Source organism: Triticum dicoccoides, chromosome 6A, assembly GCF_002162155.2.
Source record: "Triticum dicoccoides isolate Atlit2015 ecotype Zavitan chromosome 6A, WEW_v2.0, whole genome shotgun sequence".
NCBI lineage: Eukaryota > Viridiplantae > Streptophyta > Magnoliopsida > Poales > Poaceae > Triticum > Triticum dicoccoides.
In genome coordinates, this window is record NC_041390.1 from 81,925,223 (window position 1) to 81,934,841 (window position 9,619).

At 47.6% G+C, this 9,619-nt stretch overlaps 3 protein-coding genes across 3 annotated transcripts in view; 2 read left to right on the forward strand and 1 right to left on the reverse strand.

Moving 5' to 3' along the window:
* LOC119315134 (guanine nucleotide-binding protein subunit gamma 2-like) overlaps positions 1-2,930 on the forward strand; it is a 5,483-nt gene extending 2,553 nt beyond the window's left edge. Inside the window, exons 2-4 of the mRNA XM_037589809.1 lie at positions 2,262-2,314; positions 2,398-2,442; positions 2,541-2,930. Coding sequence (XP_037445706.1) covers positions 2,262-2,314; positions 2,398-2,442; positions 2,541-2,643 — 201 coding nt within the window. The 3' untranslated portion in view covers positions 2,644-2,930. The remainder of the gene's footprint in view (positions 1-2,261; positions 2,315-2,397; positions 2,443-2,540) is intronic.
* Positions 2,931-3,184: 254 nt separating this feature from the next.
* LOC119315135 (delta-aminolevulinic acid dehydratase, chloroplastic-like) lies at positions 3,185-7,007 on the forward strand. Its single transcript, XM_037589810.1, has 12 exons — positions 3,185-3,487; positions 3,584-3,695; positions 3,789-3,862; positions 4,141-4,209; positions 4,293-4,376; positions 4,470-4,539; positions 5,329-5,384; positions 5,480-5,601; positions 5,724-5,795; positions 5,892-5,973; positions 6,073-6,150; positions 6,652-7,007. The coding sequence occupies exons 1-12, from the start codon at positions 3,215-3,217 to the stop codon at positions 6,820-6,822; spliced, it is 1,263 nt and encodes a 420-aa protein (XP_037445707.1). The 5' UTR covers positions 3,185-3,214; the 3' UTR covers positions 6,823-7,007.
* Positions 7,008-8,707: 1,700 nt separating this feature from the next.
* LOC119315136 (leucine-rich repeat extensin-like protein 7) overlaps positions 8,708-9,619 on the reverse strand; it is a 3,233-nt gene continuing 2,321 nt past the window's right edge. Inside the window, exon 2 of the mRNA XM_037589811.1 lies at positions 8,708-9,595. Within this exon, the coding sequence (XP_037445708.1) occupies positions 9,014-9,595 (582 nt within the window). The 3' untranslated portion in view covers positions 8,708-9,013. The remainder of the gene's footprint in view (positions 9,596-9,619) is intronic.

A 9,619-nucleotide genomic window follows, 5' to 3' on the forward strand; every position in this document is an offset into this window, starting at 1 on the left:
CAGTTTGGAGCAACCAGCATGTAATATGTCTCGTTAATTTCCATCAACACATAGAGGAGGCGATACTTCAGCTCAAGTAGCAAGTTGTTTTCTCTTATTGTAGTTTTTTTTTCTGAGCCACAGGGCACAAAGCCCTCGTCCCATTGCATTGTGCATAAAACATCATACAGTGTACATCACCTTACTACAAAATTAAATACCGCTGATGCAGAACCTGAAATTAATTCTATGATTCTATCCAAAACATTCAACAGCCACACAGGTATAAACATGACCACCCTGTAGGATTTATTACGCTCTATTTTATTCGTCCGGTCATCATGCCATAAATGAGCATACGTTTAAGGCAGACACACAAACTGGAGTCGTCCATTGATGGGCTTGGTTACTTGGACACCAAAAGGGACCCAGCAAAATCAACTGGAGAGAGAGGTACATTACAGATTACACACAGATGTTTATGATAAAATAGTGAAAAATACACTGGTAGCGTTGATTAATGATGCAGATGTTTCTCCCTGGTTCCCGCCATCTTCGCGGCTATAGCAGAGTATCATAACACTTGGGAGGACAAATTTGGCCACAAGCACGTCCCCAACCTCGAACCCGTTCACGAAATCATGCCTTCTAAATATCTACATGCTGGACATGCTTAAGATCGATGGAGAAAAACACTGCATCAAGAGAACATTTTCTTTTCTCGTTCAAGAGATAACGATCGATGCGATCTGAGCACACTTTGTATTTCTTAGCTTGAAATAAAATAGCGAAGGAGAGATGAGGAGTGCACGTCTAGTAGTAGGAACAAACACAAAGCTGCAACAGTTTTTCTCTTCTTATAGAATTTATTTATTAACTTAAAGCACAAAGAAAATCGGAAAAAGGAAAAGAAGAAACCTAGCCAGGAAAACACAAAGCGACAGCAGTTTTTCTCTTCTTATAGAGTTTATTTATTACCTTAAAAGACCAAGGAAATCGGAAAATAAGAAGCCTAGCCAGGAAGAAAATAAGAAAATCGGAACAGGGAATACAAAGATGGTTAGCCAGGATTCGAACCCATGACCGGTGAATAGCTAAAACAGCCAACTGTCCACGCTAGCGGTGTCTTGTCTCGTGTGTCTCGGTGGTGTACATATCTTGGACTGCATGATGGCGTCTGAGTTCTGACCGTGTACTCCATCGAGGCTGGTACGACCTAGAAACAACAATCAAAATGCACCCGCCCCCCTCCCCAAAAAAAAGGCCAATATAAATGGCGCCATATCCCCGAGGGCCAGAAGTGTAAAATGACTGTTTGGAGGGGCCAGCAGGGTACTAAAGTCTAAACGAACGTCATTTAGAAGAAAAAAAAAATCTCCTTTTCACACTTTTGACCTGTCGAACCATGCATATTTCTGCTGGATGGAGGGTTATCTGGAAATTGTCCGTGATGCTTTTCCAAGGAAGTTGCTACTGGAACGTATAAATGTGGAAGTGTTCGATATGATTGTCCACATTATCCCTGTCTTTCAGTTTCTATCTCTGGCAGTGAATCTTTTTTTTTTGTTACGTCGTATCTACTCTCCTTTACCATGAATAGATAACAGAATTTTTCCAGAAAGAACTCTAACCTCTAAATTCTTTTCCTCCCTTTACTGGAACTGTCGTCTAAACAAATGAATTTTAACATTTGTAGAATTATTTACATCATGAATTTGATTTAAGGACATGAGGGGACATCTGAGGAGTTTACATTATTTTGATACGGAGGTAATACTAGATAGATCATTCAGTAGTCGCAAAAAAGAAAAGGTTGAGCATTCAGGTAGATATAAAATGTCTGTGCAAAGAAATTATCATTTCTCTCTTCCATGCTGGATTCTTCAAGGAGTTATGGCAGGCTGTGGTCTTTACTCCGTCATACCAATGATTGGCTATAGAAACAGGGAGATTTCAGTGAAGTCCTGAAATTGGTCATCATGATGAATTTGTACCAATGTCCACCAGATTATGATCAGACTGATCTGGTCTGTTATTCACAATCATGTTTCTTCACAGTATACCAATCGAAAACAAAAGAGGTTCGAAGATTTAGAAGTCACTCTTCTGTTTCCAGCCATGTTTATTTTAGATGTTAGGCTAAAAGTTCTAACAAAATAACCATGATAAGTGATCTAGCATCCTTTGGGGAAGAAGTTTATGGATTTGATCATTAGCATGCTACGCTACAGGTTGAAATTAATTATCTCTGATGTATATTGTGTTTTGTGTATATGACACAGGATGAATTGAATGAGCTTGAAACCATGGAACCTGCATCTGCGGCATGCCGGGAGTAAGTAATTTCAAGTATATCGCATATGTTTCCCGTGCTCTTGCATTCCAGTTTGTGATTGTTTTTCCTCTTGACTAAGCCAGGGTGATCACAAGTACTGAAGGACAACCTGACCCGCTTCTTCCAATGTAAGTGCCACCACATCTTATTCTTGCCAGTATCTCACCCTAGGAAATCTGACCGTATGAGCACACACACAAAGTGTAACACGGTCGCATTTTTGCAGCACAAGTAGCCCGGAGAACTCTTCATGGGACAGGTGGTTCCAGCGCGTGCGAAGCTCTCGCAGCAACAAATGGTGGCAATCCAAAGGCTCCGATTTTGCCTAGCTTTCGCCGAAGCTGAGACAAGCTGTGTGCAGATTGAATCGACCCCAATCCGTATGGTCCATCGTTGGCCTGGCAACAGAATACAACCCAGTTTTCTTGAGAATCGTTGTGTATGTAATCCCTAACAAAAACATGAATATATCCTCATTAGTCCTGATTGCTGTCCAGAAAATAGTCCTGTAATTCATCTCCCTCAGGTGCTGACTAGCTATGTTCGATTCTGGTGGTCTTGGAGCAAAATGGTCCTGTACTTTTGGGCAAGTTTGTTGACCTTTGAGCAAAATTTCTCATGTGCATCTAATTTTGTCGAAAATTGCGGAAGCACCGCCTTTCGTTCGATTTGGCTAGTTGTGTTTATTCAGTGATGAATGATATCTCCAAACATGATTGTGTAAAATATTGGGTCCACGATCTCTCACTGTCGTGTGGGGACCGCATGTAAGAGTACACCCGAAGCATCTCTCGCTGTCATGTGGGACCAGCTTGCAGGAGGGTCTACTTGGATCATGAGCGCCATCATCCATCCACATCCACTCTTCGATTCTCCGCTTCTCGCCAACCTCAACCCGCCATGGCCTCCACCGTGGCCTTCACCCCCGCCGTCGCCGTCGGCGCCAATGTGCAGCACTCTCGGAGGACCTCTTCGCTGCGGCCCGTCCCGAGAGCCAGGCCCGTGGCCGCGAGGGCCAGCGCCGAGCGGGACGGGGCCGCGGCGGCCGTCCAGGCGCGGTCGGGGCGGACCATCGAGGAGTGCGAGGCGGACGCCGTCGACGGGAAGTTCCCCGCCGCGCCGCCGCCGACCAGGCCGCAGGCGCCCAACGGCACCCCGGAGATCAGGCCCCTCGTACGTCACATCCCCTCTCATCCGGGCATTTGCCCAAGTTCCAATCGCTGTGCTGAATTGTGGCCATGTGGGTGTTTGTTTGATGTGTGTGTGCAGGACATGGCGAAGCGCCCTCGCCGGAACCGGAGGTCGCCGGCGCTCCGGGCAGCGTTCCAGGAGACCAGCATTACCCCCGCGAACCTCGTCCTCCCTCTGTTCATCCACGAAGGTTGGTGATTGGGATACTGAAACATGGTTGGTGCAAGCAACTGAGATTGGTGGGTACAGTTTGGTTGATTGGTAGTTTGGTACTGATGTGCAGGTGAAGAAGACACTCCCATTGGAGCTATGCCTGGGTGCTTCAGGCTTGGATGGAGGCACGGGCTTCTGGAAGAGGTACCGAGCTTACCGCAGTTTACATGATTCGGTGCCATTGGAGCTATGCCTGAATTATGATACATTAGGTGATTTTCTGTAGTAAGGACATTGCTGTCCATATAACTTCAATATCACCATACTAGAAACAGTGCATGTATATCCATACGAGTTTACGACGATAGTTAATAATGCGCTGGAAAATTAGCAACTATTGTCACACCCTCTTGTTCAAGTCTTAGTTAGCTACATCTATCTTCAGGAAGAAATCAGTTTTGTTGAACTGCTATTATTCACAGGTGTACAAGTCACGCGATGTTGGTGTTAACAGCTTTGTGCTATTTCCAAAGGTTCCTGATGGATTAAAGGTTTTGCCAGAAACATAAGTTTTTTTCGTCTAATTGAATTGCATAGATCATATGGAATAACATAGACGTCCTTTGTCCATCAGACGCAAACTGGAGATGAGGCATATAATGATAATGGTTTAGTGCCGCGAACAATCCGTCTGCTCAAGGATAAGTACCCTGACATTGTGAGTCATGTGTTACATTTGATAATCATTGTCACATTACATCATTTATGCCAAATGCTAACATGTTCGCTTCTCACCATACTACCTGTTTAGGTTATCTACACTGATGTTGCTTTGGATCCGTATTCTTCTGATGGTCATGATGGCATTGTGAGGGAAGATGGTTAGAATTTATTCCTTGCAGATTTGCTCCCAGAGAGATAATATTTGAAGTTTACTTCCATTCATTGCTTCAGTTCAGTGTGATATCCTGAGAATTTTACTTTGCATATGCTAACAATCTAATCATATTAATATAACACTCATTGCTTAATACTGCTACTGTTGTAGACTTGTAGTGCCATACTGATTAAAGAAAACTTTATTTCTTCTATCGAGACCAAGAGAGCATACCTGATTTGGAAGAATGTTGAGAAAAAGTAGTGTTGTATAGGCTTTACAGGCATATGAGCCCGTTAGATCATGCTTGAGTTGCACTGTTAGAGTATACCTGATTTTTTTTACATTATGTTGGATGATGTTACCGGAGGCTGCAGTTATTACTTTTTAATCATAGTTTGTGTGATTGATATTGATTTATACTTTCCGAAGTAAGCAGCTTTGGAGGAGTTTTGTGACTGATAAATGAGTTCCATCAAAGTTCAACTAGATGCTGTTTGTATAGAAATGAAAGGAATAGAACATCAATCTGTTACTTCTGACCATGTAGATTATGGGAAAAAATTGCTCGTTTCCCCCCTGTTTACATATGAGCTGAGGGCACCCCCTGTTTACATATGAGCTGAGGGCATTAAATTCCACAACGGAGATGTTTGCATGCCAAGTCAATTGGATGTGCATTCCAGTTTAGTATTTCGTACCAATAAAAGTATGTTGGTAGAAATGTGCTCTTTTTCTCGATAATGGCACTCATTAATAACCATGTTTCCATTGGCCTTTTATCCCACTGCAGGAGTCATCATGAACGATGAAACAGTCCATCAGCTGTGCAAGCAGGCAGTTTCCCAGGTTCCCTTTCCTGAATCGGCCTTGTAGTCATGGGCCTCCTGGCTTAGTATACCTTTGAGTACATACTTATAGGAAACTTTGCTGTTGCTAAATAGGCTCGAGCTGGTGCTGATGTTGTCAGTCCTAGTGACATGATGGATGGTCGTGTTGGAGCAATTCGGGCTGCTTTAGATGCGGAGGGTTTCCATGATGTCTCCATCATGTCCTACACTGCCAAGTACATACCTGTCCTGAAATAGAACCTACTGTTGTCTTATTATATTTGATAATTTTCTTCTCCCCTTGACTACAAATTGCAAGTAGGATCATGTGTATGATGTATAAGCTATGATATTGCAGGTATGCTAGTTCATTTTATGGTCCATTCCGTGAAGCTTTGGATTCAAATCCACGATTTGGAGACAAGAAGACGTATGTACCTAACCTTAAAACTTGTAGTTACATCCAGTGTATAATTTAAAATCATTATATCTAAGTGACCTAGTACACGCTTTGTTGATTCTCAAGTTATCAGATGAACCCAGCCAATTACAGAGAAGCCCTTATAGAAACTGCAGCAGATGAAGCAGAAGGAGCAGACATTCTTCTGGTAATTCTGTTACTTTGTATACAGAGTGCTCGATCATCAAAGTCTTTGTTTGTTTCCTTGCTTGTGTAGCGTACTAAAAGCTATGTTATCATTTGTCAGGTGAAACCTGGATTACCATACCTGGATATTATCCGACTTCTACGGGATAATTCAGCCCTGCCGATTGCTGCATACCAGGTTAGTTTGCAAGCTTTTTTACCTGCAACCACATCTTCCATATTTCACGTGAAAGCAGAAACCATTTTCTTAGCGTCAGGTACAATGTTGTTGATGAAGCCATTTTCAGGGCCACATGTACTGCATAGTGCCACCTAGATTCGTCTTGTTATTTTCTCTTTACCCAGAAGGAGATTTAGGTTCATGTGTAACAAAAGGACTGGCGGCCAAATGATCTTTAGCAATAAGCAAAGCAGACATTTTCGATATCGTTTTCTCAGAAATAGCTTCTGGCCTCCCCTTGAACCCTGTCCCTGTCTATAACACCACCCTGAAACTGATCTCCAATATGAATGCTCCGGAGAATCCCCTTGAATCTGTTTTGCACGTCCTCCAATGCGTATCGCCTGCCTGACCCTACTACACGTGATCATTTGAGATGCACTAGTAATCTGTCAAACAGATCAATGCCACTTATTTCGACGCATTTGTTTGTAACCGCATGATGGTTGCTGTGTTCAGGTGTCGGGCGAGTACTCGATGATCAAGGCCGGCGGCGTGCTGAAGATGGTGGACGAGGAGAAGGTGATGATGGAGTCGCTGCTGTGCCTGCGGCGCGCCGGCGCCGACATCATCCTCACCTACTTCGCCCGCCAGGCCGCCAACGTCCTCTGCGGCAGCAAGCGGCCGTAGCTCATCACGGAAGTCGATTTCTTGTAGTAGTAGCACCATGGCCATGGCGCTTCACTGCATTGCAGAGTATGTGGCGCGGCACGGCCATGCTCTCCGGTAGATAGAGGTTTGTCACCGGCTTCGGTTTGGTGTAATTAACGAGGCTTTATTTTTAACTGATTTTAGGGGTGGTTTTTTAGAACTGATGAGAGGTTTGCGAGAAGGAGACGCTCGTTCGTGAGCACTGACAGGTGGGCCCGCCAGGCCTGCCTGCGTGGGCCGGGCCGCCGGGCTGCATGCACGGGTCAGCTTGACGTTCCGGTGACATCACCGGCTTTTTTGAATTGCACGCGACCTGGGGCACCGCCCCCCTGCTCTGCTCCCACTGAGTGATCTGCTTCCGTAAATTTCTCCGGGGCTCACACGCACGCAGAACACCTGCACACACAACAGCGCCAGCACATTCAGGGCCGGACGGCGTCTGCACACTCCTGCGCCACCACCACCACTGCTCCTCCTCTATTATTTGCATCATGACATTTCACACCGTCTCTTTTCTAGTATAACCGCGAACGCTTCGCACCGTCTCTCTTTTAGAACCATTTCACACTGCCTGTTAACAGGAGTACTACTGTCTACTGTACTTACTATATATTTCCCTCGCAGAAAAGAAAAGACAATGGAAATCTCAGGTCCCCTCCTCGCTTCTTGTTTGACTATTTTCCTACCACGTGTTTGGTTTACCGAACACACATGCCGATGCCGCACGCTCGTTTTCTTTCCACCATTTTTTTTTGCTTCAAAGGATCACTGTGCGGGTGCCCGCTACACTTGTTCGGAAACTTCATATGGTCGTCGCTATGGGCCGGGATCACCAGATCAGATCATGAGAGTAGTGGAAGGTCAACGGTGGGTGCTGAGGCAGACCCAGTTGACCCAAGGCCCCAAACCAATACTGGCTCACTGGTCGCTGCCTGCTTTCTTCTTCCTTACTACGAGTAGCATTTGGCAAATGGGACGTACATGAGCAAACGTGTACTTTGCTCCGGTGGACGTACATGAGCAAACATCTAACTACACATTTTCTTTCGGAATCTCATCTGAGAACACTTGATTACTGCCTGTTTACAAGAGGTCCGTACTGCTACAACTTAGGACAGTGTTATTTTATCTTGGATCCGCCGCCGCCCCACGATGAAATGATGCCCAGCAGCAGGCCAGCACCCACCAGCCACTTCCTCGCCATTCACAGCGAGCGCTCGCTCGCTCGCTCGCTCAGTCCCCCTTGTCTGTCTCCATGGATGGATCGATGGGCACCGACAGCGACACCACTTGCCCCTACCCCGCCTGCTTTGCCCTTGGCGCCTTGCCAATGGCCAATGCCGTCTACCCATGCGTGACGGCCGGACCGGCCCAGTGCCGGGCCCTCCATGATAGAAATGCCCATGCATGCATGTACGTACGTCGTCCTCTTCCCCCTCCCCCCACCCCCACGACAAGTACAACAGCAAGGTGGCGGATGCGCTGGCGAGCGGGCGCACGGAATGGATGTCTGATTTGTTGCAGCATCGCGCGGCTGGCGTGAGCCGGGAAAATGCCATGGCCTTTTCATGTGCAGTTCTGAGTTCTGGGGGAGGGACCAACCCGTGTGCGCCCCGCACCTGCGCCTGCTCCCTCGAAACGCCGCATTTTCATCTTGATCCGATTCCTCTTTTGCGCGGGGAGAATTTCGATCTGAAATTACGAGAAGGAAGAGCGAATTGATGCCCAACATTCTCCCTCTCGGTTTCATTGCTGCTCTTTTTGGCCGCTGCGCTTCTGCGTCTCCTCTACGAGTAATCAACCCGTGTTCAGAGTTAGGAGGAGTACACTTTTGATCATCATGTATCAGATCGAGATGTTTTACTGCAGTAGATGAAGGTGCCACTCATTCTGTTATTGCAGGCTCGAAGATTACACATCCAAATTAATTTAATAAATCCGGGCAGAAAGAATACATAGGAGGGCCTCTTTTAACTCCATCCAATCTCTCTCTCTGTAGATCGTGGATCGAATACTCGCAACAAATTCAGAAGAAGGAAGAAGAAGAGATGAAAAAGAAATCCAAGGTGGAAAAAAATACTACGGGTGATGGCGGAGCGAGCGCGAGGTGAGGTATTATACTGGCGGCGATCGGCTGTTGGCGGCGGCTCCGGCGGTGGATCGGGAGGAATTAGTTGTACGGCTTCATTGGCGGCGGCGGCGACCCGTATGCCACGCCGTACACCGGCGGGAACGGCAGGTTCGCGCCGGCCGGCGTCGGGTGCCTGGTGCTGCCGCCCTGGGACGGCGGCGCGCAGTGCTCGGGCGTGGACGGCGTTGTTGCTCCCGACGACGGCGAGGACGGGGTGCCTGGGTGCGTCTCTGATGGAGGCGTGGTGGTGGCTGGTGTCCCCGGCGAGTGGGGAGGCAGCGCGTAGCCGGGGTACTCCGTGGGCGGCGACGGCGTCTGGTGGCTGCCGGAGGATGGTGGCGTCGAGCCGGAGGGCGTCGTGGGGCCGTACGAGCCCGGAGGCGGCGCGTACCGCCCGTCTGGCTTGTCGGCCGAGGTTGGGGGAGGCGGCGCGTGGCCTCCTACTGGCATCGGGGTGCCTGACGAAGGAGACGGGTACGACGGGGTCCCCGGCGTGCTCTGCGGCGGCGAGTGGGATGACGGGGTGCTGGAGCTGGACGGCGGCGTCGGGTACGATGGAGTGGTTGAGCCCTGCGGTGGTGATGGGGTGGTGGATCCCTGGGGCGGCGAGTGGTACGACGGGGTGCTGGAGCTCGACGGAGGCGT

Coding starts and splice junctions, on each gene's coding strand:
- LOC119315135 (XM_037589810.1), top strand. CDS start 3,215: ATGGCCTCCACCGTGGCCTTCACCCCCGCCGTCGCCGTCGGCGCCAAT. Junction 4,210..4,292: donor AGGTTCCTGATGGATTAAAG/GTTTTGCCAGAA, acceptor TTTGTCCATCAG/ACGCAAACTGGAGATGAGGC. Junction 5,385..5,479: donor GCAAGCAGGCAGTTTCCCAG/GTTCCCTTTCCT, acceptor GTTGCTAAATAG/GCTCGAGCTGGTGCTGATGT.